Below are 23,638 nucleotides of genomic sequence, written 5' to 3'. Positions count from 1 at the left end.
TATTAAATTTTGATGAAATTTTACTCATTGAATAATTTTATATTGATATTTATAGAAAATAGTTAAAACAAAATTGAAAATTATCTTATGTATAAAAAATTATAATATAGAAATTATAAACATTTGGTGAAAATTTCAATTTTATCTACAGTAATTCGTTCTTAAATTACTATCAGAAACAAAAATCGTTTGGCGAGAAATAATCATTATACAAATGAGTATATCTGTTTTTGTAAAAACTTTAAATTTTATCACAAAAAAATGAATATAACTTTCCCATACAAATTTTGTTTTTAATAAAAGTTGTAAAACTTATAAAGAAGAAATTTGCATTAAATATTCAAATCCTAGGTATGATTAGAACATTTTTTATGAATTTATAACTACAAAGTAATTTATAATTTTCGAAACATTGACGATTTTTTGTTAAAATTATAAATTTCAATATTTAACCAAAAATATTGTAACAATATTTTTTTGATAATTTTTAATTAGAAAATGAACCACTTTTTAGAAACCTTGTATTAAAATTTCAAGTATTTTTTCTCATTCATATATTTGTTATCCACTTTATAAAAATAATTCAAGTGTCTATAAATATTAAATAATTTGAAAAATTTTAATATATTTCAAAAATTATATCACATAGATATAGCAAAATATGATAATATAAACATTTCATGAAGATTTTCAAGTTCCTGTGGTTATTTATTTTTTTTATTATAAAATAGTAAAGAAATTAATTTAATCAAAAACTAGTTTACCCTAAAATTTTCCGTTTTTATTATTTTTTATTTATTTTTCCAGATTATAAAATAAGAAACTAATAATTTTTAATTTTGTCCCTTTTAAAGAAAAACTTACTTCCAATATTTTATCCAATACTCAAAGTTAAAAATTAAAGCATTTTATCAACTACTTATTGTGTATAGTGTATACACACAAACAAAAAATAAATAAAAATACACATACAATTGTAAAATCTATGCGTTCATTGTTCCACTTAGAATCTAAAATGTAATTTTTTATAGATACACTATTAGACATGATTATTTAGTTGGAAAAATTATTCTTGAGTTTTTTTTTTTTATCATTCTATTACAACAGTTACTAGAATAAATTAAATGGTGTTTAAAAAATCGTAACCTTAGCCCATAATAATCAATACTTTTCTCTGATAAATTCAAACATTAGTTATATTTATACAATTCTAAAGTGAATTAAAACATTGTTGAAAACATTTAATTCATTTTTTTTTTTTTTTTTTTTTTTTTAGCTAAAATAATAATTACATTATAGTATAGTTAAATTTAGATATAAATAGAATAAAAAAAATATTTATAAAAATCTATGCAAAATTATGTCTTATAATCCTAATATATAACTGATGCCTTAATTTATTTAATTTAATTGACGTAAATAATAACTTTTTATAGGCAAATAACAAAAAATAAAATATTATAATATTTTCATATGAAATAAATCTTATAATTTTATGAGCAGATGATTACATTTATTTGGTCGAAACTTACGATTATTGTGTTCGATTTTTTTACGATTTTTTCAATTTATGAATATTTAAATGGGTATTACGTTTCATTAATTGTTTACTTATTATCAAATAAATATATACAGTCGTATATCTACGTTTTTTGTACAATAAGCAAAATATTGCAAAATTGGGATTACTTTTTTCCCCCTGAAATAACTGTTGACTTTGAAAAGGCTATACTTCATGCAGTTTCTGAAATATAGCCACAAACTAATATTTTAGCATGCTGATTTCATTCAATATAATCTTGGCATCGTAACATATAATTTGTAGAGACGAATCATATAAAATTGGTATATGGTTATATAATATATTTGGCTTATTATTTCCAAAACCGGAAAACATAAATGATGAAGACTACAAAAATTGTCTGATTACTTATTAAAAATATATATTTCTACAAATTGTTTTTATCCTTCGAAATGTTAGGTATTTGCGTCTGCAGAACGTATTATACACACAACAAAGGTTGTTAAGTGATTTCAAATGAATTTTAAAAAACAGTTTTTATTGACTTTTTTCATCTATTTTACAATAGGTGTATGTTTTAATCGAAAAAGTACAAACAGACGTTTATCGTAAAGTAAGAAGTATTAGTGAACAAAAACACCAAGAAACCAAATTTTAAAAACAACAAAAAAAAAAACTAGTGTTTAATGAGCAATATAAAATGGGAGACATATTCCTACATACTTAAGTTAAATTTATAGCATACAACTATAAAATATATTAAAGTAGCTGTTTATACTAAAATAGAATTTTAAATAATTCTCAAATCAAAAATTTCAACTTTTAATTCAATTTTGTAAAATTTACAGACGTAATTTTGACTTTTTTACTTGAATATGTCATTTTAAAAATATATTTAATAAATAATTAATTAATTAATTATTTTTGTTTAATTTAAAATTAACATTAAAATCTTTACAATTTTTAATAACCCTACAAATATGTTTTTATATCAGAAGGTTATCAAAATCTTATCATTAAAATTTTTGGTGGTATGATTGAGGGGAATGGTAATATATATTATTATACTGATGATAAATAAATTTAGCGGTAAACGGAAAAGTAGATTTTGGAAAAAAAGTAAATTACCCATAAAATATTATTCAGAAATTAATTACAATATGATAATATTATAATGTTTATAGGAATTAATTTTTAATAAATTTAAAATAAACGGGAATATAAATCTTATAATTAAGCGAATATGATATGTTTAATGAACGCGAAGCATTTTAAAAATACTTAAGCCGATATCGCTAATCAATTAAATTTAATTTTTTTAGTTTATGAATTATAACGCCACTATACCTATATTATATTATTTCAAGTTATTTGGATTGTTTCATACTTTTCCTACATTATCATCTTATAATTTTTAAGTCTTAATGAACAATATTGTACTACATATAGTTTTATTGGTTATTGATTCTCACATAGTACGAAGATGATATGAGTTATCAAATTTTACCTAGTATACACCATTTTGATATTATTTACTTGAATGATTGATATTATTAACAATTATAGACTTCAACAACTCTAATAATAAATATTAAACTTATCATAACACTTAAGTAAACTAAATTTAATCATAAGTTGATATAATATATTTAAAAAAGATAATTTAGGTAGTTTTATAACTATTTTATGGTCAGTAGTACGAATGACTTTCAAATTGTACTTAAAACATTAAGTTGGGAAATAACTATGAAAAATATATCTAAATACTTGATTTCAATTTTATATTAAATATATTTTTAGTATCAAATCATAGCGTTAACTTCATTAGTCTTCAAATATTTTGTACACTCCTAGTTTAATCATAATATACCTAGCATACTCGTATATACGTAAATATCTAATCTAACGTAACCTATAAAACTTACATATAAATATATTAAGTTTGTATCATAAAATACATTTTTAATGTTTTAAAGTTTATTTTTTTAAATATTGTGTAACTTGATAATATTTTTAAATATTTTATAAGTAAATAATGATGTGGCGTAACATAATACTTCGAAAATGATTTTATGAATACAGGTATCTACGTTTATTTAATATATAAAGTATTTAAGTAGTTAAAAACTTTCTATGCACAATTAGAGTAAAATTATAAAATGTTTCAAACTTTGAAGACACTGTAAGTATACCTAATATATTATTCACATTTTAAATACACGCAGTTATATATTATTTTTTAAATCTTGTCTTAAAAAAAAAAAAATTATAAATTTATCCTTAGTTCTAATATAAAAACATCGACATCTTTCGTAATCTTTCAAAACACAATTTAAGTTCTCAGCTTAGAGTTTTATCAAAATGTCAAATGGATTTCCACTATAAAATAAGTTTGTATATTTGTGTTTATTTTTTCATAGGTCTTAACTTATTATATATTTTCGAAATATTTTGTATTTTTACTACAACCAAACCAAGTAATGTTGATAGGGCATTGATATATATATATATATAGATATATTTAAAAAACCTCTTGAGCTTTACATAATATACATTCGGATATTCACTATCACATAATATGGTGAATATATAATGTAATATGTTTTCGAACAAAGATCGGACGACAACAGCGAGGGATAAGAAGAAAACGCGATGTCGTAATATTGGAATTTACATACAGGCAACGTGCCAAAATCCTACGCGAGCCGCGTGGTAAAGAAAATATTGTCGGGCCCGGAAGCATGGAGGCCACTTTTTTCTCCTCGCAATTCAAACATTTAATAAATTGAAAAACTACTCAGCCGAGATCTAAACTCTACACGAGACTAGAACGACAACGGCCATAAGCTCTAGCTTTGATTGTTGAAATTTTTCATATAAAAACGATAATTTGGTGACACATCTCGGACTACAAGATAACATACTAATATTACAACTACAAATATATATACTATCACTAAATATTCGATCATCTGATAATTATTGTTCTTGTTGACTATCATCACGAATATCACGCATTTGTCATCAGATTATTACAACACTCAGTATGGCCACAATATAAATATCAGTGTTATAATAAGCTATAATTGTAGTAATATAATTTTATTTATATTTTGATTTTAATTTCGATCAAATACACTACCGAAGTAACAGTCAATCAGTTAAAACTATTCATTCTGATAATAATTAATCTTGTTTCTAAAGAGGAGTTATGAAATGTAGGTAAATAGAATTAACAAGTACATTTAAATTGGGTATTAAACCTAAATTCTCAATATTCGAAATGCCTCCAGCCAATAACAATGTGTATACAAGCACACCAATTATATTTTAATATAAATATTAGAAGTATTGTTAATTTGTTTACTAGATCTTCGTAGATCGGAAATGTTGGAAAATTAAATGTCATTACATTATTTTGATCTTAGACGCGTAGCTAGAATTTTTTAATTTAATATTTAAATATAACTTATAGAGAGGAAGCTGTACATACATCCATTGATGGAAACGATTATATTAATAAATTATTCAATACGTCTAACTTTTTACATCCATGGTCACGACATCGTATAACAATAACATTAAGATAGCAACTGTTAATTACACATTTTGTAAAATTCTGAAGTTTTTTAGCATATATTTTTGAATTATATATTTAAATCACCGAGGAGGAAAGGAATGTATAACACTGTACACCCCCACCCTTTCTACGCGCCGATATTGATTATTACTTATAAATAGGTATAATACCCACAAAAATGTATAGGTAACACCAACTAAATTTAAAAGTATAAACCTATATATGATAGATATTAAACATAGATACAGGATGTTAAATAAATATGAAAATGGACATTAGACTAATAATTACTAATAAGGACTAATAAATAATAATATAATATAATTAATAAGGTTATTAAATATTTTATATTATAAATGTAACGCAGTGTTATCTGTTATCGCTCTTAGAGGTATTAAAATATGCATACAGTAATGAAGAATTTCCAAGTTTATTAATCATCTGCAGGTTTATCACTTATCAGGTAGGTATATATCTATTTCATACAATATTAAGTATATAATGAATATAACTAAATACGTGTACATACTACATATACTCGTAGGTATTTGAAAAAAAATATTTTATATTATGCTATTACTTCACGCTAAAATAAGGGTAAAATCATATTATACGAATAAATAATTTACAAAACGTTTTATTTAGGTACTAAATATAGAGATTCGTACAAATTTTTTAAACAAAATTTCCTTTATTAGATACACGTATATTTCTAATTTGTTTAAGTGACATTTATTTAATGCTATTTTTTTATTTTTTATTTTACGAGAAATCTAAAAATTTGTAACATTTCAACAAAAATACCAAAATTCAATACTAATATTCAGGTAATATATTATATTGATCACAATGTGCATTTAAACTTATTTATAATTAATGAACAGTTATCATTATCAATAGTAATATTTTATATAGTTAATTTAAAAACATAATATTTAATAATTTAACCGAATAGTACAAGAATCAGAGTTTATCGGATCCTTAAATATTTTACACTTCCGTTTGATATTACATAATGACTCATTATTGTTACATATTACATGTTTTTTAATGAACTGTTAAATTCATAAAATATCTATTTATAAAACCTGACATTTAAAAAATAGATTGTTTTATGTAGTCAGAGTAAAAATCGCCCAAAAATATGACATCAAATTGAAGTTTATTATTATCCTCGGATACGTTACTTACAAAACATTCATGAGGTGTTAACATTAGTTGGTATAACAATTCTTTTTTATCCAGGTTTTTAAAATTTACTCCTCCAAAGTATAGTGAGATTTATGTTAGGACTCAAAACACCCTTTGTATCTTATACCATTGTTTAAGAGACAAAATAATAGCAGGAAACAAACAGACAAAATAACAAAGGCATATTATAAAAAAATAAATACAAATTTTAAAAAGTTCTGAACAGGAATATGCTGGACCATTGGGAGCACAGAGTGCGTTACATTTATAATGTCACCTTAAGTTTAAAAACAATGATAAATCATCTTCTAATTATAAAACAATTTTAAACTTGTACTAAATGTCATTTTTCTAAATATTTCGATGACTATCGAATATCGATAGTATTTTCTTGCACCGAGTAGAGAAACTAAAAAAAAAAAAAATAAATAAAAAAATAATTGCCATTTAAATGTATTAAATACATTACATTATGTATTTTTTGGAAATTTTTCCCTGAAAAAATGTTTTACAAAAAAAAAAAAATATGATATAGACATGATAGTGTAGGCACTTATTTAGCTTTATTTCAATACAAGATATTTTATGTGAATTTTGGTACTAATATTGTATTATTATATGTTTAAAATGCATTTAATCGATTTATAAATACACCAAAAATAAATACACAATATATTATTAAGCACATCCTATAAATAATTTTGAATCTGATAATGAAATTGGATACCCTATAAATTATATGATTCGGAGCTAGTATATTATTATTTATAACTGCAGTTGTAGTTTTTAAGACCTTAGATCATATTATTGTACAAGATCTAAGTTTAGGACGTAATAATTAGTATGCAACCAAACGACTTACATCTAACCAATTATTGACGGACCCAACAAAGGATGGTAGCTGATCACTGAGTAAACATTAATTTATTTATTTATTTATTATGATTAAATGGACGAGTCCAATTACAATAGTATGTGGAAACACAATGAAAATATAAAAAATAAGATACTGTGAGATCCGAGAAGTAAAAATAAATATCATTTAAGTAATTGAATTAGAAATATTAAATTCGGTAACAGACCTGGACAATAAATATAGTCATTCAATACTTTGTCTATAAAACAAATCTGATGTTTTATCCTTCTAACTTGTAAAGAATCAAGTTTTAAACATTATACTTAAGGTTTATATGGTGTGTAAGGCAAACTTCGAATATCACATTTTTTACTAACTAGTCTTAAAAAGTTATTTTTAATTGCCTCAAGAGAAGAAATTGGATCAGACATATAAGGAGACCAAATTATTGAATTATAATTCAAAATTGATCTAATAAAGGCGCAATAGTGTCATTTAAAAGTTAGTGGATTATCAAAATTATTACAGTTTCGATTGATAAAGACTAGAATTAAGGATGTTCTACTTTGAATTATATTTAAAGTTATTGGTAAGCATAACTTTAATTGTTTAACTGGTTGGATTCAAAGGTTTAGATCAAGGCATTATATTATATTTTTGACAACAAGTAAAAATCAAATTCGGTTAACACTGAAGTAACACGAGAGTGGCTCAAAAAGTATGACCAAGCTTACGGGAAGGGAAAATGAAACTGATCGTAACAGAAAAATTCCGTAAACCACAGTATTTTAAAAATATCAAAAACATCGATTGTCTACAGATAACATACAAATTAAATTTTAAAATTTGTATGACTGTTGAGTTATAGTCTAAGACTGTATTAAATTGGGATTTAGAGCTGGAGAAAAAAAAAATATCTTACTCTTAATTAACAATAGCCCGGTATATTTCAGGTATTAAATGACATATCAATGAATGTTCAAGCTTTGGTAAATTTATCAAAGAGTACAGTTTAAAATTACTTTCATCACACTAGTTTCAATCATACTAATAAACAACAATAGTAATCTAAGAAGAACAAGATGAAAAATAAATTTGCCAAAAATTTATGATTATAATATTAATTTTTATAATGATGAGCTAACTTCAGAGCCATTAAGTGATCAAACTAATTGACTAAATCAAACTAACCTGAAGAACCCAAATAAGATGACAATAATAAAGAAGATGATATTCTCGATGAAGATTTTTCCATCAGTTTAGTGTTTAATGCAGTAAAAATGTTATCAAATTAAATGGATCTGAATAGTGCAAGTTTAAAAACAAATTATTTTAAAAATTGAAAATAATTACAACATGTTTTTTATAAAAATAAAGTACAATCTAAGAACAGATTTTTTTAATATAATTTAAATTTAGTTTTAAGATACCCAATAAAACTAATTTTTATTTTTTCTGAATGTCCTTAAGTCACAATTTAATGACATCAACAATATGACACATTGATTTTAATATTAAATTATGTCCATATAATATCAATTTTTTATATTTTATTTAATCTTTTTGGTTATAAGGAGAATTGATTATTGTGACTTAACTAGTGCTTTGAATGTATTTATACACGGTTTTTACTATGGATATTATAATCAATAATAGGTATTAAACGAAAGAAAGAAGTCAAGATTAATACCTTAATCTTTTATATGATTAACTAAACCTTATTCAAAATCATTTAAAAAATATAAAAACAAAGTTTCTTAGAAAAAATAATAATTTTACATTTTAACCTTTCAAGTGCAACTTATTTGTATTACACGGATTACTTAAATATCATTAAGATCATACTAAATCAATTTAATGTCAAGTGGAATCCTTATAATACGGAAGAGTTTAATATCATCGGTAAAAAAACAATATACTTGAATTGATAATATTAATATTAGTATAAATATTAAAAAGAAGAGAAGCCACACGACATTCTTGAAAAAAAGCAAAAATAACATTGTATTTACTACATAGTATATGAGTTTTAATTTTTAGATTTCACGTACTGCTTCTGACCGAATAAAAAGAAGACTAACCAAGAAAATAAAAGATTTCAGAAACCTGATTGGCACAACTTTGTGGCGAGTATACTATGATCAATCTTGTCAAAGGCTTTAGCGAAGCCTATGTATATTACGTTCACTTGACAGTTTAATTTAAATACATTTAACATATATTGTTGCAAAATCAAGAGATTGGTTGAAGTAGATTTATCAGACATAAAATCATGCTGTGCGTCTAAAATATATTGTTTTTAAAATAGGAGAAATTTTCTTGTAAATAATACCTTTAAATATTTTTGGAATAATTGAGATTATATTATATTAATATGTTGGTAGTTTATTGCGTGGTTAATATCCCCACTTTTAAAAACAGGAACGATAAAAGAAATTTTTCATTTGTCTGAAAAAACGCCCATAGCAAGAAATCAATCAAATAGCACCTAAGGTAGGTGATAAAACAAATTTATAATGCAAAAAAAATATATTAGAAATTTGTTCAAGACCAGGACAAATTTTATAAGTTATATCATTAAACTCATTATAGATATTGGTTTATGATGTATGTATGAAATATAAATAATCAAATTATAATCTATTAATGTTAAATATTGAAATATCTCTTCAATGCTAGTATGCAATAATCAAAACTATTAATATACCTAGCTTCCAAACATAAATTTATATTATTAATAATTTGTATTAATTATGTCTTATATGATAATAATAAATGAAAGTTCCAAATTTAATACTCATCGACCTGAATCTAAATGTAAATTTAAGAAAAATATCCATAATATGGTCTGTTATTAATATTATTATTTAATATTTATTATTCAATTGTGAATTTGATAGGCATAGAGTAACAGGATATTTGGTATTAAATTTAAAACTACAATAAGTTAGGTTAGGTATTTTAAACTTTTATTGTTTTTATATTAATCTAATATATATATATTAAATACTTTTACAGTTTTACCTAATAACACCTAGTTTTATTATATTTTATTATATGTACACATAGTTTAGATATTAAAGTACTTTTGAGAGATCAAAATTTAAATTCCCAAATATTTTTCACAATAGTTCAAAAAAAAAAAAAAAATGAATGAAGGAAAACACAAGTTTTTATGTAAGTAAATAAAATCAATTTTATTTTTTGAGTAAAATTCAAACACAAAATATTTGTAAATACTTGAAATTTTCACCATCTACGAACATAAGTAGGTATCTAATCTCTTATAAATGGTTAAGACTTATATTTTAACTTTTTAAGGTAATTATAAGCATGAAAAATTTTAGACTTTTCTTAGTTTTTTCAATTAATGTTAAACAAAAAACTTGAAATTTTAAATTAATATTTCTCATAAGTTAAGGTTGATATTATTTACTAAGGCTGTATACAATTAATAAAAATACGTTTTTTCCATTTGATTATTTCTGTCACTGTGTTCACGATTATTGCAATAATAGTAGGTATGTAGGAAACAAAGGCCAAGTTCAGAGTCAATTACATTAATATATATATATATATATATATATATAGGTTTTAGTAAGTATAATAGTATCATAGCTATGAGAAGAGATATTACAAGTAAATATATCTAATTTGGTGTTGATCCCTCGAATATTCTGATAGTAGACGGACAGTTTATTTACTATTGTTGTGGTTAGTTATGTGTATGGATAACGAAGGCTTCTTGATAGGTTGATATCGCTTTGTTTCTATCCCTAATACAGAACTGTATACATATACATACAAGTGAGACAGTTATATTGTCAAATCAGATTTACAAGCGTCTCACGTGGGAGACAGAAGGTAGGTTGATACCATAGTACTTGCGATCAACTTCTCTATTGTGACTTTTTTAAAGTGATTGAGTATGATAAGCATACTGTAGGCAATTATAAAGTTTGAAATCAAAAAGCAGGTATTTTGGTATTAACGAGATTGGGAGAATAAACACTGTCTTTTTATTTCCTTTGCCGTACTTTGCAATATTTACAAACGTACAACATAGCAAACTTTATATTCATAATAATGCATTCTACTGATTTACTCTATATTGTTTTCAAAACTAAAGTAAATTGACCAACAATACAATTTAAATGTAATATTATTATTTAGTACAGTTTAAATACTTTCATTGATATTTTGATTACGAAATAATACTTTTTTATATGCATTTATAATTTGTAATATCATTAAACACAATAAGTAAATTAGGTAGCTAAACTAAGATGGCAACATAAAAAAATATGATGAAAAAGGTCTACTATTGTATAAACCCTCTGACTTGGGAGGAGAAAAATTTAGTCTAATTAATTAATACAGATCGGGATTTAAAAGATCTCAACACCAGTGTCTTTTTAGTCAACGTGGGGGAGGTAGGTTATCTGGGATGGATTCACTAGCTAGGTTAAATACTAGAAGATTCGTGTGTTGATTGATTTAGTGTGGAATTTTTCGTAATAGTTTTTTGGTATGATGTTTCAATTTTTAGGTCTTTGTGTAATGAAAGTAAAACGTACCGTGGTACAGATGCTATTTTGTGAAAAGAAATTGATTGCAAAGCCTAGATGATACATGTTTGAGAAAATTTGATACATCTCCAAGTTTGGATGTCATAGCCCATAGGCCCAGATAAGTTATAGTATTAATTTATATATTAATAGTTTGTTTTTGATAAAAAGCTTGGACTTGAAAATAAGGCGTAATAGATAACAAAATAAGTTATGAGAATTTTAAAACTAAATATTTTTTGTAAATGTGAAAATACCCATAATTTGCTTAGTAATTAAAATGTCAATTAAAGCCAGATAAAAAAGATAAAAATAGATCTAGATAAAAATTTTACTTTTAAATTGTATTGTAGGTTAATTTACTCTAATTTAAAAATAATATAAAGTAAAATGGATTATTTCGAACATAATATTTAATGTGTTTTACACTAATTGAAAGGCGGAGATTATACAGGCGGATGTGGCGATCTCTTAATACATGACTACATGAGGGAGTATCTACGTTTTATTCGTTTAAAATCGGGTTCCGTTAAACAACTTTAATGTAGGACAGTACTACGTAGGTACCCAAGTTGTATAACAACATAATTATAATCTATAACGATAAACTTTAAGTCTGTTTTTTGTATATTAATGAAAATTAGAAGTAAATAAAAAAAAAATTAATTTCTATAGATAAAAATTAACTTATATTATACTCTTTAAGTCCCAATTAATCTATAATATAACATTTATTGAAATTAATACAGCCATTTTAACACCTAAAAATAATATACCTATACATATGTTGAACTTGTTTTTATATGCCTATTATATTTCTACATACATTATAAATAAATAAACTATAAACTAAGTTTGTAAAATCTGCAATCGTAATTTTATTTGTTTGTTAAACTAGTTAATTTTATCAATAATTTACCTACTATTTTATAGATAATGGTCAAATCGAAATATTACAGTTACTTTCACAGTTGCGCCTATGATGGAATACTTTTATATTCATTTATACGCGATTTAATTTACTTTACTAAAAATATAGTAAAGTATTATCAAATTTTAGTTATATGTTGTGGTATTATAGTTATATAGGTAATCTAATAATTAATACCTAATAGGTACGTAGGTATAGTTAAATATTAAATACGTACGTACTCATCAAAGATAGAAATAAAAACTCAATTATATTTTAATATTCCTTACCCAGTTTTTTAAGTAAACTATATAGATATTTTATGAAATCAAAAATTATATATGTACCTAATAAGAAAACATTTCGTATCTATTTATTGTATAGATACCTACCTACTTACAAGATACCAATATACGTTAATAACGAATTTAATTAATTTACTTTTGGAATTACAACACTTATTATATAACAACTAATAATTTAAACATAATTTAGCTACTATACCTACACTCCATAATTGATTTAAGTATCATATTTTGCATGAATAAAAATACTAATAATATGACGGTTTCTTTTTATTGTACAAATATTAGTAGGAACTTAAATTGTTTAGTTATTTTTTTTTTTTTTAATTGGGACAATCTTCCGCTTATTTCATTTTAAAATAACTATTTACTATTTTTATCATATTAGTACTGTATGTTTTTGTTATAATTTTATAGATGAAATAAATAACTGCATTATCTTATGTTATTCATTTAATATCCAGGAGGAGAATATATTTTTACAAATTTTAATTATACAATTACTGTAACGTTGAAAAAATAATGATTCAACTTAAGAAACTACAGATAAAAACTCACAAGTAACAACTGAATACTAAAAAAAATTCAGTAAAAATAAAAAACAAATTTTTTGTTACAATATTTAGGTAGCTTGTTTTAGCAATTCATTTTCCAAAAGTACAGACTTTATGGTCATAATATATTGGTTTATACGACTTGTATATAAAAAAATATAACTAAGTAAGTCAATTTTTATAAAAACTTGAGATGAGCCCTTCTCGAAATTCACAGTTCAATTGCATGTACTTAATACTCATACGTGTCGAATTTTTGTAAGAAATAATTATATTGTTAGATAGATCCTATAAACATATCATTGGAATAGTTTAGGTCCGAAGCTCTTACCTATGATTTATAATTATAAGGCTTGAACATTTTAGGAGGTACAATTGTAAATTATCCATAAAATAATCTGAAATGTACGAAAAAATTATTTAAAATTCTTAAAAAAATTCAATATTTATACTATTACATACCTAACAAATGTAAAATATGAAATAATAATTTAAGTATAGGTAATATTTAAAATATAACGAAAACTTGGTTGGTATTTTGATATCTTCTTAAATTGAAAAATAGTTTAAAAAAATACTGTGAAATGTTAATAGTTTTACAATAGGTAGTACAACTTTACAAACGAATAAGATAATATTTCGGTGTATTAGCCTATTTGCGTGTTATAGATTAAATGTGCATTGCACCGTTGTCATCAAATTAATATTCGATGGATATTACCTACTGATTAATAAGTAATAAGTAATAACTAATAACTATTATATTGTAATCCGTATAGAATTTATAATAAAGGTAGGTACATACCTTTATACATTATACACACGCAGATATTTATTACATAGGTATTCACTATGGATGGTTGTACACAAATCGTATGTGACACATTGAAATATAATATTAGTTTCTTGTTCTGATGACTAATTTTTAAAAACAATTACCTTCCGTTCTAAAGGATACATTATTGGATTTCGGCAAAGTTAAAACAGTATTATAAATTAGTTTCAACGTCTTTTTTGTGTTTAGTGATAATAATATTTTGTATTTTCTTGTATAATTTTTAATACATTAATGATTATCATAATCCATCTACTTTAACTTGACATTCACAGTTAACCGTTACAAATTGAAAAAAAAAGTCAGAAAACTATATAATAAAATGAAAACAATATACAATCCCAAGATGGTGAGCGAGAAGTAAGATACTGAAAAAATGAGAAACGAAATTGTTCAAATAGATCTCAATAATAATTAGTAATTACCTATTTACTAAACGTTTATTTCTAAGCATCCGTATGTGTTACCGTACTTACAATTTATAACGAAGAAAAATTAATTCCCGTTACATGGTTGCACTGAATATCAACGTCATACTGTGGTCATACCAAATTATCCTTAGATCATATATCGACAAATTTGATAGTCATCATGGACCAAGGTTATGGACTGATAACATCCGTATCAAAAGCTATATGGAAATCACGGTTTAATATAGATCTTCAACCGTGATGGAAATACATTCTATAAAAAGATAATATATTGATCGCTGTTATCAACATGACTAGCGGCCATACACTCTACATACCTACGGTGTTGATTGTTTACTGTTGAGTGTACTACTATATAGACTGTACTCTCAACTCTGTCACTACGACGATTTGTATCTCGTATGTCTAAGTGACTTAGTGTCAGTAATTGGTTAGTATTAGCATTTGTAATATATTGGTAATATTTTGATCTATACATATTCAAAATTCTAAGGTGACGATTGTCGGTCTGAATAATATAGTACAGTGACTAATCATTATTCGTTAATTTATTATCTACTATCAAATATTAAGAACCCAAAAGTTATGAACTATGAAGTATTAACTGATAGACTACAGACATTCCATGGACATTTACTTATTTTAAAATAAATTATTAAATATTTATACATTATCAAGTGAAATCATAATAATATCAATTACATTAATGCATTGTGATGGCTACTGTCGGTGAGTAAAATATAAAAAAAATATCAGATTAATTATATGTGATAGATTAGAAATGTCTAAAATTACTGTTTAATACATTTTTTATTTGTAAATTAATAATATCTTGGTCCATAAAATATAAAATGTATACATTTTAGTAAAAAACCTTTAAATACTACAATTTTTATTTCACTGACAAATACATAAATAAAGATATTATAATTTTATTACAAACTTAAAAATTTAAATAGAAAATTACAAAATGTGAATTATTAAATTAATATTTTCTTTTTAAAATTACAATTCAAAATTAAAGGTTGATCAATGTTGCATTATCGAACACAACTATAAATTAATTTTATATTTTATTTATCAATTGGCCTTTTAATAGTAAACAAGATAGTTATTAAATTTGACTATTACATAATTTTTAACTTTTGTACATAGTTAACATTAGTTTGAAAAATATACAAATAAATAATAAAACTATAATATACAAAATAAAATTTTGGATTTGTATAGATATCTAGGTATAATTTAAATTTGTGACTACTTAATTTAGCAATTCTTTGGTTCGTTCAATAAAAATATACAAATGCAATAACTTAAAAAATAATTAAAATAATTACAACCAGTAGGTATATTAAATATTACTGATGATTGATGAATGATGATTATGTACATTACGTTACATTGTTTCATATTAGATAATAATATAATATTACTATTTTACTATATTTTTTCTTTTTCAAGATTGAATATTATAAAGTTAAATAATAATAAAATATAAAATCAATATATCTTATCCTCAAAAATATTATTTTCTATAACTTTTGTAATAATTTTACATTAAGATTGATTACTTTAAATCATTAAAAATAAAATAAAATTACGTTAGGTGATACATTTGGTCTATGTTATGCATATGCTAGGAAAATAAAATGAACAGTGTGCTAACATCATTTTATTTATAAATTTATACCTATAACACTCAAATTGTTGTTGTGATAAAATCCATTTTCTAAGTAATCTAAGTAATTATTTATAATAATTTTTATTTTTCTAGAAAATGCGTTAAAATACCAACTAGAATTTATAAAGTATTTTTAGAGCTACAGTTGTTTATTAGAAGGAGCCAATATAAAAAAAAAATATGAGCATCTAATTAAAAATAATTTAAAAATAATATTTAATGAAGTAGGTACCTAATTACATATCCATGAACATTTATCATTTTATCAATATTTACATTAAAATACTTAAAAAAAATGATATAAATCTAAATGCATAAAAATATGAGATAAGTACATATTTGTAAGATATTAAATTTTTAATAAATAACTAATAAATCTTTGTATTTTCATTGCAAAAAATTTCAAAAATTAAAATTAGTACTATTTATTTATAACTCTATTTACTATGTTTAATAACATGTAATATCTACAACTATATTTGTACTAAAACTTTTAATATATTGACATAATAAATTTTATATTTTTAAAAATCATTACTCTTTTTAGATCATTTAAATTATTTATTATTTATTTTATATGTTTACCTATCTATCATTTTTATTATGCGCTTTAGAAAAGAGTTCACTATCATCTGAGTTTTCATCACTTCTGTCAAATACACTTACCAGTCTAGGACAAGAACGACTATTCAACATTGCTTTTGTATTCACTGTTGAAACTGGCTTTATTCCAACTTCTTTGGCAGAAAAATTCAACTCAACTGATTCAAATATTAAACTAGCTAAAATGATTAAGAGCCAGCCACTAAATTCATTTTGGTATAAAAATAATGAAAATTTTCATGCTGAGCTAGTAATGTCTAATCAGTTATGCCATTTAATTGGTATTTCTATTGGTGATTCATTAATTTTAACATTAACTCACTCAAATATATCAAAATGCATTAATTTTGAAGCTGATGAAACTATTTCTTGTGAAAATATAGAAAGTTTATTTGATTTATCTTTAAAATTTAAAAATTTGGTTAGTGTTCCAATTAAATGTGCCATATTGGAAATTACTGTTGGTCAATATCCTTCTTTATGTGGATTACCTGAGGAATTGATTCCCTATATTTTGGCAGAACTAGAGCCCTCTGATTTGAATGCACTAATGAAATCTTGTAAAAAAATATATCATTTAGTGATCAACAACCGGTTAATATTAAAAAAATTGCGATTGAACAGATATAAAAAATACCAGTAACGTTTGGAATTTCACAACTATTTCATAATGCTGATTGGAGATTTTTTTACTATAAAATTAACAATAAAAAATTTCCTGGAAAATAAACACTATAGATAGTAAAATAAAAAAACTATAGATATGTTACTTATTTAAACATAAATTAAGACTATTAAATTAATTTTTCATAAATTAAAAATGTTAAATGTTAATTTATTTTTGTAAAATTAAATGTATTTATATTATATTTAATACTGTATACATAAAAAATGTATTTTACTATGTAAATATATATATATATATATATATATATGTATTAATGATTATTTAATTAAATTGTATACATTATGATTGTAGTATTTTCTTCTAAATAATTTACAATAATTATTAGTAAAAGTTATTTGTTATTATGTGTACCATATACTTGTAGCTTAAAATAATAGTGAATTATTATAAACAATCTTTGATATTTATTATCCATAAAAATTATCATTATGCACTTAACACAATATTTTTTTTATATAGATTAAAAAAACAAACTAATAAACCTATATACATCATATTGTGTAAATCAAATTAACTAAATATTTAAGCTATATAATTAAATAATTATGTGTTTTTTTTTTTAATTTTTATAATATATAATAAACATCATTCAGTTTTTAATAGCAACAAACTAATTATAAATTAATTATATGTTGAGACGTATAATATTTAGTAAAATATTAGATAGTTCACACATTATTTATAAATAAGAAAAAATGGGTCTAAATTAATTTGCAATACGCAACAACAAGGAAGTCAATTTTTATTATATTTGAGCCATAACATTATAGAATGGAACTGTGTAATGCGGTCAAGAAACAAAAAATAAGTCTATACATTATCCATAATACCTCTCTCAAAAATATTTAATTTATATTTAAATTCTGCTACTGTATCTTAGGTACTATATACATTATTAGTCGTCTGAGATAATATGTATATTTTCTTCATTTTTATTTGACAACAGTTTTGACTTAACGGGTGTAACATGTCAAAACAACACTCATTTTTTTAGCTTTTAAATCAAGTTAGTTTTATTTTGCATACAGTTCTTATTATTTATACTGACCCAGAGGCATTTAAAGTTATTTATTAGTTGAAAGATTTTCTATACATTTTCAAGTCTAATATCTATTATGTTTCTAATCATACATAATATCATATCTATATATAATACATATATTTAGTCATTATCCGTTTACCAATAACCCTAAATATCTATCTACTCTTGTTAAACTAGACATAAGTACTATTGGTAATATCCTCTTTTGTATCATCCACATACCATTAAGCTAATAAAATATGATTTCAATTCTCATTTCTCTGTCATTGTGACTTGATGGCTTTCTCCTTATCACACTTTTGAATGTTTAATTAAGCAAGATACCTAATAATGTTTATTTTTCTGTGAAATATTTCGTACTTCAAGTACTATTCACAAACCTAAGACATTAATGTAACGAAGGAAAATTGATAAATCAAGCCTAGTGTATAATGCACGGCTAATGCTAAATGGTTTGACGAGATGAACAAGTGTGAAATTATAATAAAAAATGTATAATTTAGTAAGTATGAGGGAAAATGGTCATACTACTCGATTTATTTTCTTACAAAGAAAAAGATATTCAATAATACAAAAGCAAAGATACAAGTAGATAAATTAAATATTTAATAAAAATTATAAGAAAATTTATTATTTTTTCAATCTTTAAATCGTATTTGTGTAGCATATTTATGAAATTAAAATATAATTAACTTGATTGCTATTTATACCTTTATTTCTCTTATTCTGTACAGGGTGATTAGAGTAATTTACCAAGTACTCTATCGTTTATTTTCGACTTTAATTATGAAATTATGCAAATTCTATTTGTTGGAACTTATTATTATACTTACATCCTTCTTAATAGTGCCATGTTTTCAAATACTTGGACTTTTTATATCATTTAAAGTGACTTGGAACAAAATAATATCTTATTTTTAAATAAAAATAATATAATAATTAGCTCTTTCTTCTTGTTAATTGTTTATCAATTATTTTTTGAAATTTTCAATATATCTAAATCGAAATTTGAACAAGTATTTTTAAAGTTATTTAATTGTATTAATATTAATCATTAAAAATACTATAATTATCCAAAAATTTCTAAGTTTGTTATACTTACTACAGACTTCAGTACTACATATATTTTAAGTAAAACCATTATAATGACTTTTATCATATGTACATACATTTTATAATAATTGAGTAATAATCGTTCAAATTTTAGATCTAGACGCATCATCGTTTTCAAAAAAATCATCAACTTAAGAATAAATAGACTATAGTAAAATAAATTTACTTATGAACATTTCATATGAATTGTTATATTAATAAGCTTAGTTATTTATAAATAGACTAGTCATTTAAAAATAATATGCGAGTAAGAACTTTTTAACATTGAGATTATTGTTATTTGAGTTTGTACTTCATATTTAGTTTACTTTTACTTGAATACAATTTTTGTTTAGAAACTGACTAGTTTCTAAGGTATACTTTTTGTTTAGAACTTTTTTCTTATACGCGAATGCTGCTTTTTTATTGGTATTTTTTTTATTATTATTATTATACTTTAAAAAAAAAAAAGTGAGTTGGATTGGTTTTACTCGACAACTTCCATTAAATAGTATACCTACTAAAAATATTGTAAATATAAATAGATGCATCGTGCATGTATAAAACCTTTTTTCTTTTAAATCAAGTAATTTATTCACGAGTAAAAATATGGAATAATATAAAACTAGTGTAACGATTGCCATCTATCGACATCATACATTATTTACTCCTTAGATAGGCATAGCTAATATGCTGAGTGTGAGGAATGGCGAGCTAGGCTGACTGCTGACTTTTGGTTTTCCGGTAAGCGTCGTACGTGGGCGTTCCCAGTGTGAGGGGGGGGTTGCAAGACAGGGAACTTTTCTCCTTTAGAATTTTAAATTTGTTTTCTAATTGTAATAATTTAATGCAATAATAACATGATATTGTTCTGTTAATAAAATGTATAAAATTCTTCATTTATTTTTTAAATTATTTTTGCCTCCTAGGAAAATGTCTAAGGACGCCCATGGTGTCGTGATATATTATTATGACCGATGCATACTTGATAGGAATGTGTAACATAATAGACTCGACAGTGAAGAAGACTGTCAATTCAGCTGACACCTACACTCGTGTCTCGTGGCACAACGGCACATCATCTCTGGTTCGGTAACACTCGTATTATTCTTTATACATTATTATAAGACAAGTATATTATTTAATATCTTTCTTCTATCAATAGGTATGTGCGATATATCTATATAGGTACTCGTGTACTTTAATTAAATGAGGTAATCCTGATTTTTAACGCTAATATTACACACCGATGTCGAGTCCTCGAGACTTATTGATATAAACATAACTCTGTCATATAGTAGTGACTATAGCGAAGAGGAGACGTTACACTTGTTTATTTATTTTTGATTTTTGTTTAAGTGTAATGATGGTTTTGGATATTTTTGATCTTTCGGTAGGTACCTAGGTATAATGGTTTTAGGAAAGTTATAAATAAAAAAAATTGCTAAAACCAGGGCTTGCAAATGTTATAATAACGTTATATTATTTGACAAAAAAATGATTGAAATTTTTAAACGTGATTTTAACGGAAAATGATAAACATAAATTATTAAATAACACAAAACAAAACATAACGATTAACAAGATATATGATACTTCATCAAATAAAACATAACGCAAAACGTTATATGTATATATACTATATATACTATATATATTATATATATAGTATATCATTAAATGAAATAATTAATTTTCAATTATTTAATAGTTATAATTTATAAAATAGTATATTTAACATATTAAATCTGAATAACGATAAACTCAAAATTTGTAAAACGTTCTAATTGTAAATAACGAATAACAATTTTTTTTCCAAATGCAAGCCTTGGTTAAAGCATATTTTTGTTTTTTATTGTTAATTTAAAATTTTCATTAGATACTAATTATACTACATAAAATATCAGATAAAAATGCTCATGAAATATAATTTATATTACTAAATATGTTTACCTATACCTTTACTAGATGTATGGGGTCTTATAGACTTAATAAACTTTAAAATTGAAAAGTTCTTAAAATGCATGTTTTATAGTTGTAACCGTTTTATTGACCGTGTAAATGCCTCTAATTTGTATTTAGGTATATTATTTGTTAAATAATATATTTTAAAGATATTCCTACACGATAAAAAAATTAATTAATAGTCAGCTAGATTCCAAGTGATTAAATGAAGTAATATCAAAACTACATTCAATCAAGAATTTATATATAAATTATTCATTAAATATTATATAATATATAGTTATTTTATTTTAGAATGTATACATGTTGTTAATTGTTATTGTTATATATAGTCATATTTTGTCATATATATATATTAAATAAAAATAATATATACGTAAGTATCTACAGACTAAAGTTTAGATATATTATTTTTATCTATCAGACTTAAATTATTGTATATTGTGTATTTGTATTTATAGCAGGGATCTAAAATCTTTATTGTAAATGAGTTATTTTTTAAAATAATTGCTAAATCATAATTTTCAAAGAGCCGCGCTAATTAAGATAAAAAAAAAATATGATACCTACCTATAGTACAAAGAATTACTAATATACTTCACTAAACAATTTCATCAAAAATTGTTAGACAATAAAAACATAATAATAAGTTTTAAATTTAAAAAAAACTTTATTTTATTATAATATAATCGAATTTTAATTTATACTTGATGGTCTCGATATTGATCTTTATTGTTTACTCTAAAGAGTGGAAGACTACACGATAATGAGTCTCAGGTTTTCGATTCCTAATCTATACATTTACAATACAGGTACCTACATTTTATCTACCAATTATTTAGTTTTATTATGCCTATTTAGAAGTAATAATAATTTTAATTAGTAGTGCCTAATTATAGGTACCAACTATGAAATTAGCATAACCGATGGATAATACCTCATATTATCAACAGTTTCGAAAATATATTAGTATACCTATATATATAACATTAGATGTGATAGCAATAATTATAATTTTATATGTCGTTGTTTATGTTATGGTCGATTAATAAGATAATAAAATAGCATACAATATTATGTGATATGCAGAGATACGTCTTCTAAAACAGCTATAGACTATAGTTTAATCTTTAGTTAAAATATATCATCAAACAAAAATAATTTAAAATAGATCTACCTAACTTGCTTTACCTGATGATATTTAATGCATTATTAGGATAACATAATAAACTAAATTTCTAGGTGTCTAAGTACTTAATAAACTAACTAATCTAATAAATTCATAATAGGTATCTGGTACCTATCTATTATTTGGATTTCTAGTTGTTGTCTTATTTAAAATAAATAACAAGTATAATGCATTAATAATAATTGATACCATTTATTATGTTGAACAACGTGTGGGTATTATAATGAATAGTGGTAACTGGTAATTTATATTATTACATTAAATGGTAAATATAAATAATTGGTTATAGGCTTATTGCTAAACAATGTTCTAAGCAATAGATACTTAAATGTTAAGCGTTGAATATTTATTATTTATGTAACTATAGTAGATACAATAATTTATTATTATACTCTTTGAAAATTATTCAATAATGATGTAAAGTGCCAGAAAACCAATTGTTGGACAGATAGAAGTAATATGATAGTTATATGCTGTGAGAAAGAAAAGATTGATGAAACTTGCATACGCGGTAATGCTGACGTTTGTCTGCAAAGAAAAAATGAAACAGAGCCATCTGAAAGGAAGTGGCCAATGAAAATCGATACCATCTTGTTCGTTATTATGAAGCGAAAAAAGAAGAATAA

The 23,638-nt window shown here is 23.4% G+C and overlaps 1 protein-coding gene across 2 annotated transcripts; it reads left to right on the top strand.

The window, feature by feature from the left end:
* The first annotated feature begins 15,083 nt into the window (after window positions 1-15,083).
* LOC112591192 lies at window positions 15,084-17,761 on the top strand. Of its 2 annotated transcripts, XM_025334923.1 has the most exons (3): window positions 15,086-15,182; window positions 15,246-15,481; window positions 17,048-17,761. In XM_025334923.1, the coding sequence occupies exons 2-3, from the start codon at window positions 15,469-15,471 to the stop codon at window positions 17,677-17,679; spliced, it is 645 nt and encodes a 214-aa protein (XP_025190708.1). In that variant the 5' UTR covers window positions 15,086-15,182; window positions 15,246-15,468; the 3' UTR covers window positions 17,680-17,761. The 2 variants fall into 2 exon arrangements, with proteins under 2 accessions (XP_025190706.1, XP_025190708.1); XM_025334921.1 differs by having other exon boundaries at window positions 15,084-15,481.
* Window positions 17,762-23,638: the final 5,877 nt, after the last annotated feature.

Source organism: Melanaphis sacchari, unplaced genomic scaffold (genome assembly GCF_002803265.2).
Source record: "Melanaphis sacchari strain LSU unplaced genomic scaffold, SCAv2.0 Contig12_pilon_pilon, whole genome shotgun sequence".
In the NCBI taxonomy this organism is placed as follows: Eukaryota; Metazoa; Arthropoda; class Insecta; order Hemiptera; family Aphididae; genus Melanaphis; species Melanaphis sacchari.
Note: the sequence above shows the minus strand (reverse complement) of the source record. Positions and strands in the feature narration are given on the sequence as shown.